The sequence below is a fragment of the Haemorhous mexicanus genome, chromosome 2 (assembly GCF_027477595.1).
Source record: "Haemorhous mexicanus isolate bHaeMex1 chromosome 2, bHaeMex1.pri, whole genome shotgun sequence".
NCBI lineage: Eukaryota > Metazoa > Chordata > Aves > Passeriformes > Fringillidae > Haemorhous > Haemorhous mexicanus.
In genome coordinates, this window is record NC_082342.1 from 44,812,290 (window position 1) to 44,835,502 (window position 23,213).

At 36.6% G+C, this 23,213-nt stretch overlaps 2 protein-coding genes across 2 annotated transcripts in view; one reads left to right on the plus strand and one right to left on the minus strand.

The window, feature by feature from the left end:
• Nucleotides 1-590: 590 nt before the first annotated feature.
• On the minus strand, nucleotides 591-13,354 carry ANGPTL5 (angiopoietin like 5). Its single transcript, XM_059840363.1, has 8 exons — nucleotides 13,066-13,354; nucleotides 11,211-11,358; nucleotides 10,008-10,111; nucleotides 9,549-9,642; nucleotides 8,677-8,777; nucleotides 4,257-4,377; nucleotides 3,052-3,237; nucleotides 591-1,983 (listed from the first exon to the last, which is right to left on the minus strand). The coding sequence occupies exons 1-8, from the start codon at nucleotides 13,165-13,167 to the stop codon at nucleotides 1,664-1,666; spliced, it is 1,176 nt and encodes a 391-aa protein (XP_059696346.1). The 5' UTR covers nucleotides 13,168-13,354; the 3' UTR covers nucleotides 591-1,663.
• Nucleotides 13,355-16,547: 3,193 nt separating this feature from the next.
• CEP126 (centrosomal protein 126) overlaps nucleotides 16,548-23,213 on the plus strand; it is a 34,650-nt gene continuing 27,984 nt past the window's right edge. Inside the window, exons 1-2 of the mRNA XM_059838605.1 lie at nucleotides 16,548-16,739; nucleotides 17,555-17,680. Coding sequence (XP_059694588.1) covers nucleotides 16,645-16,739; nucleotides 17,555-17,680 — 221 coding nt within the window. The 5' untranslated portion in view covers nucleotides 16,548-16,644. The remainder of the gene's footprint in view (nucleotides 16,740-17,554; nucleotides 17,681-23,213) is intronic.

Consider the following 23,213-nt stretch of genomic DNA (forward strand, 5'->3'; position numbering starts at 1 on the left):
AAGCTCTTTCATTTAAGCCTCTGCCTTTATAAGTCTGCTGGTCCAGGCTGCTGTTTAAAAGCAGTTACATTCCTGATAAGGGTGGTGTGAGGGCAGGCTGAAGAGGATGTGCAGACAATCTCTTCACCTTTAATTTCAAATACTTCAGGGTCTGACAAAAACAAACCCTCACTGAGTTCAGAGAATTCAGTCTCCCCTAAGAGCAGGACCTATACCCTTTCTCACAATGCCTCTACAAGGCCTGTGGTATTTTTCCTCAAGCTACTTCCTACCATGGTTCTCCTGTTAGCCTCCTCATAAGGACAGTCCTCAGTTTCTCTCTAGCAGAGAGGAAACCTTCTGCTTTTAGCAACTTTTTACCTCCAGCTGTTAAAGGCTAGTCAAATTACACAAAAGAGGAATCTTTTCTCCCCCTTAACCTTGTAACATACCCTATGAAAAGCTTTGTTTCCTTCTATGGCTACATAAATGTTTGGGAAGAAGTCCTAAATCGTGGTGATTCCGAATTGATGATGGTTTCTGCTCACTGTATTAATGATAAAATAAAATAAAAATGGATAAAATAAAAAACAGCAAAGAGGAAATTCATGGAGTTTTTAACTATTTTCATTCCACGTGATATTACAGAGCTGGTCTGCTGAAACTGAAGCAAAGATGAGAAATACCATGCCTAACTGCTACAGATTTGATGCTAGGTTCCAGAAACACTATAATGACAATATTCACATTTTTATTGATATTTTTCTATTTTTACTGACAGAAATTCAAAGACTTCTTAGTTTTAAATGTGTTTACACAACTTAAGTTGGTTTTATTCATTAGCAAATGATCATTCACAAAGTGAAAGCCACTAAGAATGAAAAACATAAGATCAGGCTCATATATCCAAAAATTAAAACTGCACAGGTTATATGAAAAGATAGAAGTTTTCTTTGAAATAAAGTTTTAATTTTTAGTCAGTTGTGAAGTAGACAATGGTAGAGTCAAAATTGTATTATGAAATACATTGACTATGAAAATGAAATACAAAATTGGTCATAGTTCTTGAATGTCACTATCAACTTTACTTGTATAAAATCAGGCCCTTATGGTATACAAAACCTTATTTATACATTGAAACAATTGTTATCTTTTCTGATAAGGAATATAGAAAGAAAAGCTGATGCTGGAAATTTAACTTAAGATGAAGTATTTTTCCAAAATATTACAATAAAAATGGCAGGTACATGGGGGTTTTTTAATAAAATTTGCTAAAACTTCTTGCCAATTAAGATATGGAGAGTATAGAAAGAGTAAAAGAGTACTTCAAAAGTCAGCATTACACTTCTTTTTATATTTTTTTTTCTGCTGGTTCTGAAATTTTTTAAGAGGCAGTTGAATAAAAACTGACAAACACTCATCTTAATCCTTTTTCTGAAAACCCAGTTCTTCTTAGGATCTTTCTCAAGCTGGAACACTATAAATGCTGACATTTCATAATAAAAATTAGTAACTATATTACAATATAGAAATAACTAACTAACTAGTAACTATATTACAATATAGAAATATGTAACACATTTTTAAGACTGAACTGTTCAAGTGAAGATGAAAGGTATTTATGATTGTAGTGATACATCATCCCACCTAATTGCAAAGAGAGATATATTTCTATTTTCAGATGTTAAAGGAAATATGGATAATTGGTTCTCCGAATTTTCATTGAGACTGATTTAATTTTGACTGGTTTTTTGTTCATTGTCCATGTATCCCAGTGAATGCCAGTTGCAAGGAATCTACCTCTGTAGCGATGAACACCATTCAGATTTGCAAGGCCACACCTGTTGAACCACCATCCAGTGTTATCACTGAAGTTACTGCAGCTCTTTACTGGCTGTCCTTTAATAGTGCACATTGGTCTGCATCCATCATTATCAACATCAAAAGTGCTGAAAGGCATGGAATTTTGGTTATCTTCTCTTCTATATCCTCTAAATGCATCACCTAAGTACAACAGATAAACAGAATGGTAAAAAAGTTAATTACAGAGAAATGCTTCTTACTTGATGCACACTGTGCAAAGTTTTCCTCTGAATTTATTAAAAAATAGAATTCTTCAAAAGCGGTTCAAGAGCACCAGCTAATGAGCTGCAAAAGTGCTAAGTACACAGGGAAAAAAAGAATAAAATACTGAGAAATATGGAAGAAGTTAAAATTCAATGAAATGTCTTTGTATTTTCCTTCCTTTTAGCTATGAATGCTGGCTATGAAGGTAAAGGCTTCTGTCCTCAAAGACAGAGGAAGAAGAGATAAAAGTAAACAAAAAGGGTTGTAACTTCAGATTTTCCAGTAACATGCCCAAAGCCCCAGAGTGAGTCATGAAGCACGATGGAATTGTTAAAACACAAAGGTCAGTTATTACTGTCTCTGTTGTCTTACTAAAGAACTTACTGAAGAAATAGCATTTTTCACAAATACATTTTACACCATTAGAGAGTAATTATTTCATTGATGATAAGGACCATTCTTGCATAACGTGGAAAAAAGCAGTAAGACATGATGCAATGCTTAATGCAAATCTTTGCACGTTTAGTGTATTTATGCTACTAAGGGAGGTCTGGATTAAATTTGTGTCTATGTATCACTCAGCAACTATTGCACACTGTGCAACAGCTTTGTTCCACTGTTTCTTTCTCTACCCTTTGCACATGGCTATCTGGGCACTTCTGAATTATCCATAGCATCATCAGGAAGACTGCCAATAACATCTGTCATGAGATAATGGGCATCTAAATAATGGAACCATTAGGTAAATAAACACTAACACCAAATAAATCCCTTATTTAATTTTATATATATCCCATTCAACTTTCTTTTATTTTTTTTTTATTACAGGCATAACAGATCACCATATAATTAAAAATTTATCTGCATAAATGTTCATTATATACCAGAGAAAAACACATTAGAAATAAAATTTTGCAGTTAATTATTACTCTTTTGGATGCATTTTTTTTCATATTAAGAAAGGGAATAAGTACCTTTAAATACTTCAAAGAAGGAAGTTCTTACCAGCATTTCCTGAATAATGCCCCAAATGGATCTTAAAATAACATGATTCATCCTCTATCCAAAATCCATCATATGATGCATAGGCATGCTTGTCATTTTCTGATTCCAAATCCACATAAAGACTGAAATGAGTGGCCTTTTGATTTACAATGTCAAAAATCTTCCTCAGTCCAAGCCAAAATTCTCCTTGAAGAGAAATATAATATATAGTCTAGAAATGGAAACTGTACAAGAAAAAGTGATTGTTCCTGTTTTTTTTACTTTCCTTCCTGAACCAAATGTAATAAGTTGCATGATATGCTTATATTCCTTTGAAAGACTAATGAAGGAACAGAGTAATCTTCCTATTTCCTTAGGAAATCCCTAAGAAAACCCATGTGTGCATCATGGTTTTTTTCTCTGTGATATTTTTTAGAAAATTGTCCAGATGATAGATTTCAAATATTCATCTGCAATACATCTTAGAAGACCACAAAAACTGGATGTGCTAAAGATCCACTTGCATGAACAGAACTCAGTAGCACTCCTAAGGGCAGTACTGAGAAATTATAAATGTTAGCGTTCTATGAAATGCAAAAAAAAAAAAAAAGCAAACCCTATTCTCAAAATTTGAGCCCTGTTCTCAAGATTTGCTGCCTCCATAAATCACACTTGTAGCCTCATATGAGCTGCACTTCTTTGTACAGAAAAGCTGCATGCTTTCATTGCAATCCCAGATAAACTTCTGAAAAAGCAAATGGCTTTAGACTGGCGGGATTAAAGGTAACAATAAAAGATTAATATCACAGTTGTGTTGGTATAAGCTACTGAAATATTTCCATTGTTAATAACTTTGCATGCCCTATGGTGAAATATTATTGATTTTTCTCTGCTCTAAGAAAATGAGTGATTCAAACCAATAAAGGCTTTTTTTTTTTTTTAATCTGAAAAGAGAGGAAATATAATCTATTATTTCAAGCAGAAAATATAATATTTTAAACACTCTTGTAAGACTGCAATAACTAAAGACTCTAGTGGGGTAATAGTCATTATTGGGAAGTTCACACAATAGATTTGATTTAAAAAAACCTTAAGTAAAAACAAGACTTTTAAGAAACAAGAATTTCATACTGCTAAAACGACCACTCAATTTAGTGGAATGTAGCTCACATAAAAGCAGGAGAAATGTGGCATCCAAAGGACTTTAGAGTATTTAAAATTAATACCAGTGAGGTCACCAAACCCATCCAGATATTCAGACCATGTTCTCTGAAACTGAACGATTCCATCAGTTCTTTTCTGAACCACAGTCCATCCTCCTCCTCGAAAATCCATGTCACACAAAACCTAAAATAAACATAGGCATGATTAAGCATTCTTGAAGCAGCTTTTATTAAAAACACATTTTAATTAAATAAAGGCAGACTATTCAGAGTTTTGCTAAGTAACATATTTTTCAAATTTCTTTAAAAAAGCTCTAAGAAAATAAAAAAATGAAGCTGCAGTATTTTCTTATATGTTCTTGTTGAACTGTTTGATTTGGATATTTCTTCAACCAGTAGAAACTGCTGTGTGTAATAGTCTGCTCATAACAGTAATAATAAATAAGTTTTGATAAATGTCACTGTAACATATCCAGCATGAAAGGGAAGCAACTTGCAATGTCGGGCATTAATCAGGCAACATATCATTGATACAGGTAGCAACACTGAATAAACTTTTATTTCAGCAAAGCAAAATAAACACAACTTCTTATATGTTCTCTGTCACCACCGTGCCTTCTTCCAGAGAATACTGTGTTTGTGGTGCCTGGGAAATTTAGAGCCTTTAATAAGGGTGAGGAAATGGAAAACAGTGATAGCAATAACCCAGCCTACAACAATAATTTGCAGCACCAAAAACCTCTACATAAGAAGTGGCCCTCATCCAGGGAAGTCCCAATGTGAACATATAACTGCCTGCAACTAAGCAGTACCACTGAATACATAAGATCAGCTCTCAAATTTATGAGTCTTTATGAGTCTTTCCTAAAATTTGTGCCCAGCAGTATGTCAAATGGCAGTGGTCCAGCTGCCATCTGCTCTACTTTGGAATATCACATTATGTGGCGCATTTTCTCCTCAGCCCATCTAACGTAAGATTTGTAATTGACTTTACTAAGTATATCCATGGTGCCAAATCTTGATCAGTTCTAACTGGGATTATAAAGTCTGGAAATCTAATTTAGAAAGATCATATTGCACATTTATACACTGCAATATCTAAGCTATTCAATGCAGTTCTAAGGGATCGTATCCATAATTAGTGTTTGAAAACAGGGGCTCATTTTTATCTCCAAAGGTGATGAATATCAGGAGAATTAACCTGGAAAATGGTTATAGGTAGTGAGCCAGTAAGCTTCTTGTGCTAACAAAAGTAAATTCAGAACATAATGTTGGCTGTGATAACACTAAGCCGATGCACGAGTGATGGAGTAAAGTAAGAATTTTTTTGACATTACAGGAAATGTACAAAATGAAACATGTTTCAGAAAAGAGAGATTTGCAGTCTTAGCCAGCTGATAAAAGTGAAACTAGATGTAAGTCAGTTTAACCCTCAAAAAAATTTGTGGCAGACTGAACATTATATGTTGCACCTCCATTGCCTGTAGTAGCCAGATATTCTTCAGGAAACCAGGCTTGTTCCTTAGCAAGAAAACAACATCATAGTTAGAGTGTCTGTGATTTAACAATGTCTTCTCAATGAATGACAAGAAAGCAACAGGACAGAGGTGCAATTTGATCTAATAGAGCCTGAGGGATCTTGGATCTTCAAGTTAGATACTTCAGGCCATCCTTGCAAAACAAATACTAAATGAATCATACTAAGGTTTTTGTGCATGAAAAAATAATTGTGACCTTTATTCCCTGGAGAATCACATGCTTATTTCAGTCACCCAAGGAGGATAGAACTGGAATAAAAAGAAATACAGAAGATTCCAAAATGACTATTTAGATGAAAATACCTAAACCTCATTCAAAGTAATACCATTGCCTCATCCACTGTCTTGAGAAGATAATTGCATGCTTGACTACTCCTCTAATTATGAGTCAGAAATACTATGAGGAGCGCACTTGGTCATAACATCAAATTTTGGTTCAATATAAATCAGTGTGACTGTTGATAATTCACAGAAGGAACAGATATGGTTCTACATGAGAAGTTATCAGCCAGTTAGATACAGCGCCAATACATACACCAGCTAAATAAAAATATTAGATAGATACAGAAAAATATAGTTATGGCTGTGTAGTTTTCTTAATCCCTTATGGAAATGTTGCAATTGTAAAGCCTTGTAACAGTTAATCTGCTTTACAGTTTGCTCTATCTCATATCATGAAAGGTATGAAGGGCATGATTGTGCCACGTACAACCTAAATTAAATGAGAAGGAGGACACTTCTACTGAATATTTCTTCCCTTTCCACCTGCAGTCTGTATAAGAGGTATGTTCTAAACAACTGTTTAGTTTGTCTGATCCAACTGAGAAATATCATTGATCTAAATTTACCGATTGAAAAATGTATCAGGAATTGGTCATGGTTCATTTTTTCCAAAAGTCAAATTGGTTTTAATCACCTCATATAAATGCTCAGGAAAAAGCCTATTTGAGAGTAACTTTCTGAGGTGACAGAAACCTGCCACTACCACAAAAGCTAGGTATCCTTCTTGCTCCTGGAATATGGAGTTCAACTAGCCCAAGTTAAGCACAAAAATCTATACTCACTTTTGGACACATGAGGTATCAAACATGAAAAATAAGAATGGGATCACATTTTCCAAATAGTTTTCATTTAACTGATATCTTAATGCATAGTATTCTTAACACATTTTCATTTAGGTTCCATTGCATAAAAAGACATTTTATTGCTGCAAAAGGTCCTCATTGATATAAATTGTTTCATGTTGGGTTTGTTTCCCATTTTCTAGTTTCTTACTATGGTTTTCTACCTCTGTATTTTTTCTTATTTTGCTGGTCTGCTGAACATTTAGAAGTCTTGGCTAATAGCCTCTAAAAGATGCTTTATAATTTCTTGCTTATATTCAAATGTCTTGATATTTTTGTCTATCTACCATTTCTCTTGTACTCCTTTTATGCTTCAACACATGAAAGAATTCACATTAAATAGTTTCCCTTAAAATACCATTCTTTACGGAACACATATTTTAGAAATTTTTTCTCTGAGAGCTTTTTGGCACTGTCTTTCAAGTTCTGTGTAACATTTACCAGACAAGAAATGAGACACTCATGACTGCAAACATTCTTCTCATTAGTTCTTGTTATCTTGTTCTTTTAATTAAACTGCTATGGTTTTTCTTTTCTATTTCTGGAATCACCTTCAATCCAGAAGAAATTCTGAAACTGATGCAATTTTTGCTATAGTTGCATTTTGCTCATACTACAAATATGGTTTTTCTGTGAACACTGCAACGTCTTTGCCTTTCTTTTACATGGAAGGGCCTTACTCATGAGTTACAAATAATTTTCCTGAGCTCACTGCATCGTATGGAGAGAATGACAGGTTTTTATATCAAAGGAGCAGAATCAAGTTCATTTTTTCTTTTGAGATGCCAGCATAATTCTGAAACCTTTTCTTAACCAGTTTAAGCTCCTTTTTGTAGCATTTTGAAGGGCTCCACTTGGCTAGAGATAAAGGGATTCATCCTTCCTTTGTTGCATATAAAAGGAACACTATGAAAATAGATATCACACTTTGCTAGTTTTTAGTTGGCTTAAATTCCTTGTTTTTTCTTCAAAAAATAGTGACCTCAACCTGTATGGCAAAGTTGAAGGTTTGAAAGTACCATATGTACCTTTCCACTATGCATAAGGCCTTCTCTAAATAAAACAGCCTGAAATGGAAATAAACACATAAAACAAAATATTCCTTGTGTTTGCAAAGATCTTAATATTCTGAGTCTGAGGAAATAAACCCAAAATTCCATTCTTCTAGATGAGCACTATTAATCTGAGCAACTACATAAAGTGCAGGCAGTGATAGGAAGCATGATTGCTGCAGTTTGTTTTAGGGATATATATCCTTGTTTTAGGAATATAAATCCTGCAAACTGGATAGGAAAACAACAATTTTAGATGCCTCTGTGCCTCAAGACTGGATTATAATGATACTCAGACAAGGTTTCTACTCCTCAAACCAAGGCACATCTGCCCCTACACTTGGATGACTGACTGCGGAGTCCCATCACAAGGGAAGGGAATGTTATAGAGCAGAATCACTCAAAATCTAAAAGTCCTGTCTTAAAAGCCAAATGGATCAGGCAATTGATATTCAGTTTTCCATCTCGAAAACAGAAAAGAACAGCTCTTCTCCATATCCAAAAGAGGTGCTGGAAAACACCTTGGGTTTTCACCTTTGGTATTTTTCACTGCATATAAAAACTGACTATGGGCTCTTATGACAGATTAAATTTCTTTGTAGAAAATAAGCACTTGTCAAAATTATAGTAAAAGCAGACATGTGCAGATGATTTAATCTATTTTTCATTCATCTGTTGAGGAATTGTCATGGAAAACACTTTCAGTCTATTAAAATATTCTAAACGTATATTATCAAGCAAATTATTACTATAATAATAAATTTATTACCTCAAAAGGATAATTTGATCCTTCTGGATGGATAATGTACAGACCACTTGGAGTCTTTGAAACTGAACCAACAGTATCTTTAATATGAGTGCAGTCCAAACCTAGAGGAAAAAGGTACACAAGGAAGTTCATGAGCAAAATATGTTTTAAAAAAATACAGATTAATACAGGAATATTACTTTTCTTGGTGGCATGAATTATTTAAAATATAATTTTCTTCTCATGCAAACTTTAAAATCATGCTTTGTCATGAGTTTATCTTGTAAAATAAAATTCTCTAAACACCATTGAGCTTCTAAGTACAAATGACGCTGTATTGACAAAGTTCTTTCTAATCTTAATAGATATGATACATACCTATATGAAACTAAAGATTATGTATCTGGGTCCATTTACAGATTATTATTTTCATTTTATTTATAACACCTGGACTGTGAAAAAGACATATTATCTGAGAAATTAAGTCTTTTTCCTACACATATTTATATTTATACTTGTAAAAGCCTTTCCATCTTAAAGTATACATGAAAAACATTCCATTTGAAGAAGGATACTGCAGATGTAGAGCACACCTTATTTCATTGCAAAAGAATGTACCATTCAGCTGCTTCAGATCACTTACTAGCTAATAATCATACTTTGTATTTTACACAAAAATCAGCATGCTAAACAGGATGCCCAGAGGTGTCAGTTGCAAATTACTTAAAGCAGTATAACACTTTTAAACAGTTTATTAATTTTCCAGAGTTTATATGTTACTAACACAGGATAAATGTCAATGTACAATTGCTTACCTTTCCTTTAATTAGCTCCTTTTGAAGATACAAAGATAAAAAGGGAAGGTGTCAAAACTACATTTGAAAAATACTTACCATGAGATTGAACTGCTTTATAAGGAAGTGGATCCAGATGTTTTCTCAAAATTACTGTGTTCAAAAGAATGATTTTGTTCATAAGTTCATTTACCTGCAAATTCAAATAAAAGATCTTTAATTAAGTTGCGATGAGAAATTTTACCTTCTAAAGATTTTTTTTCTGACTCCTAATAAACATAATCTGAAGTTAATTTTTGTGATGTGTAGTAATTTGTACCAATGTGAAGGAATGGTCCTCCACTTTCTCTACTGCAATGTATGACACTAAGTTGTGAAGTGGGGTGCTTACCACTCCTCATAGAAATGGAACTCACACCCTACTAGGCGATAAGACACTCTAATCCAGCTGGTTTAATGACATTTTCATGGTTTAATGAGCCCTATTTTTCCTCAGAAAGACAACACCTGTTGTGAAAAATAACATATACAAATCTTTATAATAAAGAAAAAAAGTACCTGATTAGAAAGGTAATCCAGTGAAGACTGTTGATCATCCATCATGTCTCTTACCAGTTTTTTTGTACTTCTGGCATATTCAGCAAGAGAGTTCTGCAAATTTCCTTCAGAAAGAAATATGTTCATCCACTTTGTTTTCATAACTCTAGAAATATTCTTGACTAAATGACAACATACTTATTTATGACACTTATGACATCTAAGTGAATACTGAAGGTGTTTTACCTTACAGCACCTAAAAGTGAAATGAAAGTAATACAGAGACCACAGAATAAAGCCAAAGGTGCTAAAATCTTCTTTATACTAAATTATGTATTATATACAATTAGTCTCTGAAAATAATTGTGCAAATTCCTGGTTTTCACATATGATTTCAAAATAAATATTATTAATGATATGCCATTATGCACTTCTGGCCTTTCTGATTGTAGTACAGACGTCTTACAAAGTGATGGATCTTCTCATGTTTTGAAAAATAGATAATCTTATCCTTGGGTAAACTGGACAACCAGTTAATGGATATCACATAAATATAAATGCATATGATAAAAGACAGATACATATAAGGTTTTTTGTCACCTTACATTTGCTCATTCATTGTACTACTCCTGTTTTTTGCCCTGATGCTAAAAATCATGATCAGCATCATAATGGCATATAATTAATATATATTTTGAAATCATATGTGAAAACCAAGAATTTGCACAATTATTTTCAGAGGCTGGTTGTATAGCTTGTTGTGTAGTTTGTCAAGATACTGCATAGAGGATATCCTGTGTAAGCCTCCATAAAAGTAAGGTGAAGTACACATTTACTCCCATGTAACTGACTAATTAATTAATTACCTCCCACTTACACCCCCACACCCAGATATGATGTTTAAATGAGCAACAGACATCCTCCTCTTCTTCTCTAATTGAGTGAGACTGACGTTCAGAGCATAACAGAACTAGGTGGGTTGTGGGGCTGCTTGGACTTGCCTGTCTTCACCAATTATACTTTGTCACACCAGCTGCATCCCTAAAACAGGGTCCCCCAGATTTTCTGGACAAAGCACAGTTTGTGCAGCAGGGTCCCAAGGCTGTCACGTGTGCTCAAGAAGATTAAAAAATAAATTTGCACAGCATAGCATAGCAGAGGAGAGGATTGCATAGCACGGCACTGCCCAGCTCATCACTGAAAGTATTCTTTATGAATACATACTGCACATGTAATGTTTGTCCCCTCGTAAAATTTTAGCTTGAGCATCACATGGTACAAGGCATTGTTCTTTTTGTTTTGAAATATCTGCAGATTTATTTTTCTCTTCTGCCTGGAGTGGTTCCTCCACAGCTCCAACATTCCTTGTGTCCTGTTATACCAAACAATGGAGGGGGAAATAAATTGAACATAAAGCATACATAAAATATCTCCGTCTGTCAAAATGAAGTATATTGCTTCACAGGACTTCCTTCAAAACCTGTTTTTTAAAGGCTTTATCAAGCAATAATTGACAGAGCTGAGACCAAAACAGATTAGATGTTCTCTGCTTAGCCACACCTCACAAGAAAAAAGTTGTGTCAGAGGTAAAGAATAATCTCTACAAATTAAAAAAATACCACCACCATTAGTGGTGAGGTATTCTACTAGTAAGCACTGTAAGTGGGAGGCAAGTACTTGCAAGTACTGCATTTTAGGAATCACCACACCCAACAGACATCTCAAATGCTAATGAACTTATTTTCACTGGAAAGGAGCAGGCTTTTGGATTTACAAGACATTAGCAAAGCACTTTTACTCTTGAAAACCCCTAAATTCATTATTTAGACACTGATCAAGGAAGTACTTGCATAAGTTTTTAACTTATGCACACAGGCAGTCATGAGAAGATTTGCAGACCAATTCAGCAGTAAAAAAAATATTTTAAATGCTCTTATAGGGGAAAGAATAAAGGGACAGTATTCATGGGCAAACAATTATCTGAAACAATAACAATAATAGCATTACTAAAAGTAGTTATGCCTATTGCTGTTATTTTTAAATTATGTTTTCATATTTAATAGTTTTTCTTCCATGGTGCCATATGTCATAAAATAAGGGAATGCCTCTGAATCATCGCTTAAAGAAATTACTAAAAGTAATTCCCAAAATATGTGTCATTGTCAAAAGACTAAGCAACATATTTTTGTGTGATGCTTTGTTTTTTGATTTAATCATTTCAGCAAATCATTTATAAGATGTTCATATATTGTGTTTTCAAATGTAAATAGGATCCTTAGAAATGTCAAGATTTTAATGAAAAACAAAAGTCATTTAGACTTGAATATATCTTCATCATAGTTTCTTTCCTGCATCAGTTTTCTCTTTCTGTAATTGGTACTACACCAGCAAGCACTGAACAGGTTTTTCCCCCTGATTTTTGCTCTTAAAAAGTGAAAGTAAAAATTACAGAAAACTGTAAAAAAAGGAATTTTACAAAAAAAGATTTCTGAATTACTAGTATAATTGCCTTTTATGCCTGGAGAATGACAGAGAAGTAAAAGAATGTGTTTCTTTAATTTTGAAATAAGCACAAAATAAATAAAGAAAAATTATGCAAGAGTTATAAACAGATCTCTAGAAATTTATAAATAGAACACTTGAATGTATGGCTTGTTCCAAGGCTATCACAGCTACACCAGATGTTCAATTAAACACTGTTAATCAAATATTTTTAATCAATATTTATCTTTAACAAAAGCCAACATGAAACAAGCAATTAAATCTGATCTCAGCAATTCAAGCAAGAACTGACTCTGCCAAAACCAACAGTTACTCTGCATTTAAAGTCATGCAGATGAGATTAAAAATATGACATAACAACTGAGCTGTGATACAGGACACAAAAATGTTCTAATATACTAAATTCCTACAATTTCAATGTAGTTCTTTTTCTCTATCTGAAAATACCTGGTTCTTCTGTATTTTCATATCTATTCTGAATAAGGCAATCCATATTTTTAAAACATCTGTCACTTTTCTGAGAAATAATTCAGTTACATTTATTGTCTTATCTGAACAAAGTAATAGAAAATCTTACCTTAGGTGAACAAGGTTTGCCATTATTTATGACAGTCTCTCCTAAACCAAACAAAAAAATATTAAGACAAATAAATGAAGTTACCCTAAAGTAGTGGTTCATCTTTTACTTGAAGAAATGCAAATGTTTTGATGGGTTTCAAATTTCTGTGGAAAGAATTGTACACTATGAAGGCCTGATCTAACTATTTGGGAATGTCTACAGCACAAAGGGCAGCCAACACATCACTCCTTTACTGCCTGGATTTAATAAACCACATTTCAACTGCACAGCAGATTTTATATATTACTAGTTGCATCCTGAAGGAAAATTACTGCTTATCACCTCTACATGATACATCAAACACATATATTTTCATTGTGATAAACTCTGACAGATTTTCTTATATGCTATTTTTGAGCATTGTGTATATTTGGCATGAGTGTTCTGGGCTACTTGAAAAAAACATTAATATTACTTGATGTTTTCAAATTTTTACCAAGTTTTTTTATCATTAAAATTAAGGAGTCTGTATTGCTGTGGTGGTAGGGCACTAGAACAGGCTGTGAAGGCAATTTTGGAATATGTCATCAAAGTAATTTCAAAATAGAAAACTGAATAGATACTATTTTAAATTAATACTTTGTATTAAATAGATAATCTTTTACCAGGAGAATAATAGTAGTATTTTGGTCTCGCTGGTAGCCCACCCATTGTAACACAGGTACTGAGACTATCATTTAGTACTAAGATTTTTATCCCTGAAAAAAAGTCAAAGTACAAGATAATGGCATGAAAAAGAAGAAAATTAAATGTAGTCCACAGAAGCTTAATTAAAACTATGAGGCACTTAAGATTTCACTCAATTCCACGACTTTTGTATCTTAAAACTGGATCTGATAGTCTAAGCAAAAAAAAAAGTTCAGAAAGGTCCAACATATTTAGAGAATTTAGACACATTAGAGAGTTTAAATTGTTTGTGATCTGGCTGAATAAATGAAACCTCAGCTTCCAATGTACCACTGGAAAATACACTGTCTAAAGGAACTTCAGAATACACTGTTCAATTGCACTTAACACTGGTACAAGAAGGCAATGTTCCAAATTTGGCTTGATAATCTCCACCTCTAGTGGAGCAGTTAATCTCTACATCTGCCTAAAGCTGGAATACACTAGAAATAGCTTTTGCTACCAAGGTTTGTTGGGAGCAACTAACATTTGTTGGGAGTGAGGATTAATAAACTTTTCAATCCAATGTTTTCTTTAAAATTAATAGCTAAATAATACTAAGAACCTGTAACTGAGAGGAGTATATTCAAGTGCCTGTGAAATTCTGAACCACTTTGGCTCTTCTGTATCTCTCTAAATCAAATTTTTGATTTTTTCTAAAGTACCTCATGGTACATAATAGTTTTCCAATATGAGACTTACTAGGGTTTAATTAGTGCATCAGTTGATGCTTTCTCAAGAAGATGCAGGTTGTGATCATTAGTTCAGTCTCAGGAAAATGGTGAAAAGATTTCCATGGCCTTCTATATGTCACATTAAGGACAGTTTTTCTTCCTCTTTCTATGTACATAAATAGGCAGAGTGACACATTTCAGGCAGGAATGGTAAAAATAGTCAGAACATTAACTTGTCCCATGCAGTTGCCTACACAGCTTGGAGAAAAACTATAGGAAATCAGCAGATTAATCCTCCACTGGGACAAGAAGGAAAGAAAAATAGCACAGCTATGCTCCAGCCTTCAAATAAGACTTGTAATAAATTCAGAATCCGTCCCACAAAGTTTTAAGAGTTGATCTTTATCCTGAGTGTCAGTATCCAGCCCAGAGTAAAATTTATGAAACTTCTTTCAAACCAGCTGCCAGAGCAGGACCTTCCATTCTGTAACTACTTAAGATCAGGTTTCTTGCTGCCCCAGAATAATCATACACTTCTGAATTACATGGCCCTCAGCTTGTCACCTTCTTGTCCCACAGTCTGAATGATGTGAGGTTACTCAGGAAGAGAAATTATCCAATAACCATAAAGGAGGACTATGAAGAATTAATTAAAAAGTAAACAAGAGGAAGACATAAATATATATAAACAACAAATAAGTTCTGAATCTCAGAAGGTATTTTAAGGTAAAGCTGCAAATTGTGCTGTATTAGATGAAAACTTTCAGTAAATCTAAGGAAACTCCAAATCTGTCTGTGGCATGAGTTGACCATGACCTTCAGTCTTCCAAGATGTGACATGGGCCCAAATTCTGCAGTGTCCCAGCTCTGCCTCAGTTCTGCTTGGGTAACTCAGTTCTCCAACCTGATAAAGCCTTCTATTGCATCATAATGAAACAGTGCATTTTATCAGGCAAACTGGGATTTTACATGTGAGTGGGGGTTGGAAAGCACAAAGTGGTAAATTGGCAACCACTTTTCCCCCTTCTGCAGCATAACAGAACAGATAGGGCAAAGAAATGGTGATTTGGGGTTGATTTTCTGAACTAGAGGTGAAAGACTTCCATTTTAGGGTGATTTTCTCAATGGCAGTAACTGGGATACTATAAATATTAAACACATTTGGCAACCTGACCACCACTGGTCTTGACTGTAAAATGGTAACAGCAACACCCGCTTCCCAAACTGTGCTACAAATATGGGGGAGGGTCTGTGCAGAAAAGTAATTTACAAATGCAGAGTACTATTTTTTACCTTCAAAGACATAGAACAGCTGCACACTGAAAAAAAAGGGAAAACAAAAAAAAAAAAAAGGAAGAATTGGTTTAAGCTCAAATACATCAGCCAAGAAATGTCTCGCCAGGAAACCACCAAGGCATTTAGCCTGCTGCTGACAGCTCATCCAAGGCAGGGCAAGATCCCAAGACTACACACCCTGCTTTGCTTAAAAAAAAAAAAAAAATTGCAGTCTTAAGAACAAACTGGGGGGTTTTTGTTTTCTTTTTTTTTTATCTAAGTGTATTTATGGACTTTTTAATCTTTTTTCTATAATAGTCATCATTTTGTGCATCAACTGCACAAAACATCTTCTAGTGGTTGTTGTTTTTGTTGTTACTTCTGCACCCTGTGGTTAAAAAAAAAAAAAAAGTTTATGGGGTTAACTCCAAGTCTTCAGCAGGCCTGAGAGGCACCCGCAGAGCTCAGCAGCCCCGCACGCGGTGTTCACCCAGGAGAACCCGGACCCCGTGTGTGTTTGGGGCTTTCAAGGTCATCCCGCGGCGTACAGCGCTACAGAGGATGGAAAGCCCAGCGAGAGCCAAGCACCGTCCCTGGCAGGGTGTCCGGCACCGCTCTCCCGGTGAGAGTGCGCAGCGCTTCCCACGCGTGCCTCCCACCCTGGCACGGACACCGACGAAGCCCTACCGGGCGAGGCGGATCCCGGCCCGCCCAGTCCCCTGCGCCAGCCTCGAAGGCAGCAAATGCAGCGGCAGCCAAAGGCTCTCCCCCAGCGCCGCTCCCCCCGCACCGCGGCCCCGCCCCGTTGCGAAGGAAGCGGCGTCGCCGGTTGCTACGAGCGAGGCCGGGCAGGAGGCGCGGAGCGGCGCGGCGGGGCCCGGCGCTGGCGGCGGTGTGGGCCCGGCGCTGATCCGGGTGCTGCATGGAGCTCGGCGGGAAGGCCGGCGGGGCGGAGCGGGGGCAGCTCCTCGCCGGGGGACCGCAGGACCGCGCGGGAGGGCGGCAGAGCGTCCCTACGTATCCTTCCTGAGGCGGTCCCCGACCGCCGGGGCGGGCGTTCCTCGGGCTGGCCGAGCCCTGCGAAGGGGGGCCGGGGCCGCGGGGCTGCGTGGGGACCGTGTGGGGCGGCGGCGGGGCCGGGGCGGTGATGTCCCGGCCTCCGCCTTGCCCCGCAGTCAGGGACCGCCTCAGGGGTGTCTTCAAATTGAAACTTGTACATTGCGGGTTTTAGACTACCGTGGGAAAGTTGACTTCTCCAGCAATTTCGGAGTTTTCTTGTGTTCCCTTTTCTAGGAGATTATGCCACCAGGAATAGTGTTTTCCATCCTAACTTGTGGGTTCTTGTTTTTTGAATTTTAGTAGTAAGAACTACTGACACAAACTCTTAAGACCCGCCTGCACAGTGCTACTTAAATAATTACTGGGGTGATGCTAGCCTAGGCTGAGCTGGCTCTGTCGAGAGCTTTTACTTAATGATATTAATCAATTTCAGTGTAAACAACTAATCCTTTAGGGTGTGGGGGGGCCTTAGTATTTACATTTTCCCTGTCATACCTGCATCCTTATGTTACAGGTTTGGATAACTACACAAAATGAACATAATAAAGGTGGGATTTTTCACCTGGTGGTATCATGAAAGATAAGTGCAAAGCCTCTCCCAAAATCTTTTTAAAAATTAAAATGCAATTACATTTTTTTCTAGGTGAGCATAAAGTTAGTTATAACTTTAACATACAATTATGGGACCTACTCTATATAAGGCCAATCACACAGGCTATTATATCATTTAATGAGCAGTTCCATCCAGTTTCTATTGTCCTTAACAGTCTTAGGGGTAGAGATTTAATGTTTCATTTTGAACAGGATTTACAAGAAGAACGTCGGGCATTGAAAAAGGATCAAAAAATGCATCGGAGCAAGGCAATGAAATATTTGATGGAGACAAACCGAAGAAGAAGGCAAGTAACTAGGGTTCCTTTAATGGAGGATTGTAAAAAAAAAAGAGAAAACCAAAGCAAAAAGAGTCAAAACCTTGAGACAGATCAATATATCTCTACTATTTTCATGTTCACTTTGATAAATAGCTCACTGCTTTGGCCTAGAAGAATCTAAGCTGAAAAGTTTCACCAATCCAGTTTCTTGCTATAGAACAAATAAAATAAAAAGAGTAATATTCTGATTTACTCGCTAATTTTTGGAAACTCACTGTAGTCACATCTCATATAAACTAAAGGTAAGTAGCACTTTCATCCTGTGGCTCTAATCTGCATTTCTAGTGTTCTGAGTTTTATTAGCTTCAATGGAGTTATGAAAAATGCACTCAGCTGTACAGTGTGGGCCAGCAGAAGGCACTTGTTGCCTTCTGAAGTGTGTCTTTTTCTGTCTGCATGGCATAACAGCTGCACAGCCTCCCCTTCATGCCAAGGCTTTGTGCTCCCACTTCCCAATAAACACAAAGCAACATTTTTCTTGTACAGGATTATTCTTATAATAAACTTATTTTGTACTGACATTTTAAACAGAGCTTTGCATAGTCTGTTTTCTGCATACATGAGAGTGCAAAGCCATGAAATATTCTGTGTCAAATGGATTAAGTAAATTAAGCACTGAAATGTCTCAGTGAAGTGCTGTGAGTAGTTTAATGGGCATAGAGGTTTTTTCCCTCACACTGAGGTGGTGCTCACATGTACAGGGAGCTCAGCTGGGTGTACTGGAGAAGCAGATGGGTTCCTCCTTGCAAGCCCCCAGCCTCAGACCAGCTTCCTCTGCCTCTGGTTAACTCATTAATGCTCGTGCCCCACAGTTCCCTTATCTGATGACTTTTGTACAATGTTTAGTTATTGCATATGTTCATAACTCATAAGAGGTGGTATATATAGTTTATATTGCCATTTTAGCCTGACAGTATGTGCTATCAACTTAAGTTTTGAAATATAAAGAAAAATGGAAGAGGAGATATAATCACCTGTGGGTAGTTAAAGACAGAGTGCGACCCACAACCTTTACAGATAATAAACTGAGTCTTAGTTGAAAAATTAACTACCTAATTTCTTTTTCTGGAACAGAACCACTGTAATGCTACACAACTCAGATGAACACTGTTTATTGTATTACTGGTCTTGAAATACTATACTCTAATGTAAAAGCAAGTACCAGACAGCCTGCATATTTTTGACAGACTGGTGTAGTTAAAGTAATACTCATGGATACATAAATACATTTCCATATGTATTTCATTGTAGCCTTAAGAAACACAGTATGAATCCAAGTTACTCAGGTGAGCCACTTAAAAATTTACGTATGGTATTCATAAAATGAAGACGTTTCAATTTGTGATTTTTGAGAATGGAATAATTATTAGTACCATAAGCAGTTCAAATAGAAGTCTGTGGTAACAAGTTTTCTCCTAATAACTGAGAAGGAGTGAGTTTTTTAATGTTAGAAAGGTAACATAGTAAGTGCCTACAATGTTATAAGCTGTAGCTCATATAATTAAAAATTAAGGGTCACTGCATAGGTGCAGGTAGATAATTTGAAAATAAAGTTCCTTGAATCTAAATATTTTTTTCCTGGGAGTTATGCGGGTAGGAATTGATTTATCAACCCTCAGGTCATGTCTCAAGTATATACTAGCCAAGTTCCATTAGCTTTCCTACACCTGTAAAGGTGTTAGATATGATGATGGTTTCTCAAGGGTAGCATGAGAAGTATTCTTAAGCTCCACATTCTCACCCAGCAGCACCCAAAATTCTCCCTGCCAGGGCTTACAGGCATGTATCAGGAGTTATTCTTGGCACTGCTAGTATATGATTTCAAAAGAGAATTTGTATTTTTGCATTTTTTATATGGAGAGTAGAAATGAGGTGCACTGTGAGGTGTGACAGTCCATTTTCTACTTCTAACCTTCACATGGAATGGTTGAGGTTTTGATCTGGTTGAACACCTCCTCTCAGGAGGAGCCACCTAGAGCTGGTTGCCCAGGAATTGCTTTTGAGCTTCTCCAGGAATGGAGACTCTACAACCTCTCAGGGCAATCTGTGTCAGTGCTGTCATCTTTACCAAAAAAAAGTTTTTCCTGATATTCCAAAGGAAACTTCTGTGTTTCAGTTACGTCCTGTCAGTAGGCATCACTGAAGACAGCCTGGCTCTCTGCTCTTTGCACCTTCCTTCCTGGTATTTATAGACATTAGGAAGATTCCTTTGAGCCTTCTCTTCTCCAGGCTGAACAGTCCCAGATCTTTCAGCCTTCCTAGAGAGATTCTCCAGTCCCTTCATCATCTCTGTGGCCCTTGATTGAACTGTCTCCAGTCTGTCTTATACTAAGAAGTCCAGAGCTGGACGCAGTCCTTCACCTGAGGCCTGCCTAGTGCTGAGCAGAGGGAAAGGATCACTTTCCTCTACATCCTAGCTAGGATTTGCTTAGTGCAGTTCAGGATACCACTGACCTACTTGGCAGCAAGGTTGGTCCTTTCTCTTAAGTAACAAGTGCTACAGTATGAGAGGAAATGGCCTCAAATTGCACCAGGGGAGGTTTAGATTGGATACTAGGAAAATTTTTTTCATGAAGATGGTTGTCAAGCATTAGAAAAGGCTGCCCCATTGAGTGGTTGCTTCTGGTATACTTCAAGATGTGGTTTAATGGTGGACTTGGCCATGCTGGGCTTGTTGTTGGAGTTGATGATCCTAGAGGTCTTTTCTAACCCAAATGATTCTATGTTTCTATGTTTAATGAAGCTGCTAAAGAGGATTTGGCCCAATACTGACTGCTAGGGTTCACCACTATGTACTGGCCGCCATTAGGACTTTGTGTCACTAATCAGCACCCTTGGGGTCTGACCATTCAGAACATTTACATTCCCCTCACTCTCTGCTCATTCAGCCTGTACAGCAGCATCTCATTTATAGGGGAGACAGTACCAGCAGCCTTTGTAAAGGCCAAATAGACAATATCTACAGCTCTCTTCTCATCTACAGGACTGCCATTTCTTTGCGGAATTTTATGAAGTGGATCAAACCTAGCCAAATTTTGTGTCAACCTTAAGTTTATAAATTTTCTACTAAAAAAAATAAAAGCAGTGAATTCCCTTTAGGATGAAGCACTAGTGAAGATACAGAAGAGTTTCTGCTCTGTCTTTATTCTTGTGTCATTTAGGTTCATTCTTTTCATGTTGCTTTGTGGAGGAAAACTTTTCTGTGGGTTTTTTCTTTGTGTTTTTTGTCAGGGACCACCAGCAGGCCTCCTTTAAACAAGGTTGTACCAAAGCACTTTTTAAGCTAATGAGACCTGCATATGCAAGGTTCTTGCAGATTGAGATCTTCTGTTTTCAACCTTTTCTATACGTACTTGCAGTAAAATTTTCCCTGACAGTCTATTGCTGATTTGTTGTCAATACTTCTAAAATGCAGCACCTTCAGCATTAAAAATACTCATCTTCTATAAGCTGTACACAGTTAATTGGTTTAGTAGTAAAAGACAAAAGCATCACTTGCTCAGAAAGAGCAAGGATAGCTTTGGAAATAAAAGTCTCAGTAACTTAAATCTCAGATCATTTTCAATCCCCCTGATGTCATCTGTTTCTTTGCATCTCTTGTACTGACCAAGCTCCTTAGCTTTGTGTTAACAACAGTGCATCAACAGCAAAAAACCATAGCCTACAGTTTTTACAAGTTGCCTGAGTATCAAGAAAGCAATTTCTTTATTGTCTCACTGATACATTAGGTTGCAATTTCAAGATCAGATTAAGAATCAAGTATTCTCTGGGGCAGTAGCTGGCAGATATTTTGTTTAAATAACAATATTCTGGAAATAAGAGCTACTGACTAAGCACATACTTAATGCAAATTAATAGGATATCATATTTTATGTTTCTGTAACACACTGCTTTCTAAATACCAGCTGTCAGTTTTGCTGGGGACTATAGACTTCATGCCTTTATTGCTCAGTGCAAAATGTGTTTCCCATTTTACTGTGATGTTACTGTCTGCAGGTAGCTGGTTCATTCTGGAAATGCAATTGTCTATATGCATTTTATAATAAACCTTACAGTCGGTTATCTTGGTTCAGCATTTTGAATTACCTTGAAAAAGCTAATCCATCTATTGAAACTAGGGAAGGAAATCTATATCCATTATCAATCTATTTCCAATCTATTGTTCTTTCTGTAATACTTTGTTTTCAACATAAGCACAAGCTTTGTGCTCCACCTGCTGGCTGATTAACATTGATTATTTCATAAAAGCTCTTTAAATCATTCACCAGTTTTGTTGATAGAGAATGAAAAGCAGTCTATGGCCAGAAATACGAGAACAATGTCAGCACTTGGTAAACAGAGAGGGCAGGGTGTTAAGAGTTTTGTATTTCTTTCTGCATCAGAATAGAACTGTGAAAAGTACGTGATCACTGTAACCACTGTGATGTGGACTTGAAATGCAGTATGGCCATTTCTGATAATGGGCCACAGGATTGTGCTGAATTTGCAAGGCCTTGGAACAGATGTTTGCCAAACTTGCTCTCTGAACTTTTCTTGACCTGACAGCAGCTTTGTTTTGCTTGGTTTAGCTGTAACAGCAATTTCTCTAAAAGACCAGGTGTCTGTGGCTAATTTTGCCTTTGTTTATCTTTCTATTGCAGTTTTATATAGATAGCAGTAAGAAGCAGTTATTCTATGCAGCGAATGAGATATTTATGACTCTAAAATCATGAAGTAGTATAGAGAAATGCAGGCCTGGCTTTGAAAAGAGGAGGTGCAGGATGTGGCATAGAGGAGTACAGGCAGGAAATGGTAAGAGATGGCACACAGGCTTGGCACTGGAGACCCCCACCAATAGCCAGCTAAAGAAGTGTAGAACTAGATCTGACAAACCTGGCTTTAGAGGTAATGAAGAGAAGAAAAGAATAGTATGTAACATACATAGAAGGCACCATGTATGGAATATTTGGAGGTACTGTGGAGCTACAGATTAATGATGATAGAGCAGAGGTGTAGAAGTGTATTAGCAAATATAAAAATTACTCCAAGTGGGTCCTAAGGTGAGGGAGAAGAAAGCATTTACATGAAGATCCTGTTGGTCCTGGTGAAAGAACTCCAGATGCTGCCAGTTCACCTTAACACTTCAGCACAACCACAATGAAACTACAAGCCCTGGGATGCAAAACAGCAATGCAAGAATGGGCATCAGGAAAGGGGATAGAAACTCAATGTGTGAATAACAGTTTAAACTGGTATATCACTATAACTGAGCCTTTTTCTGTATAGAAGTATTCTAACAGTTTTATTATTTTTCAGTAACAATTCTGGATTAATGACTGGACTCCTAACATTGCTAAGAAAAAAAAATGCTTGACTATATAAGGTGTGCTTGGGTTTTGCCTATGAACAAGACTTGGAATGTGACAACTGGTGCATAGTGCAGGCAGCCCAGCTGCCCCCAGGATCTTTGGGGCATATTGCAGGACAGCCCTCTGTGAGCCCGTACAGTATTGTAGGGGTT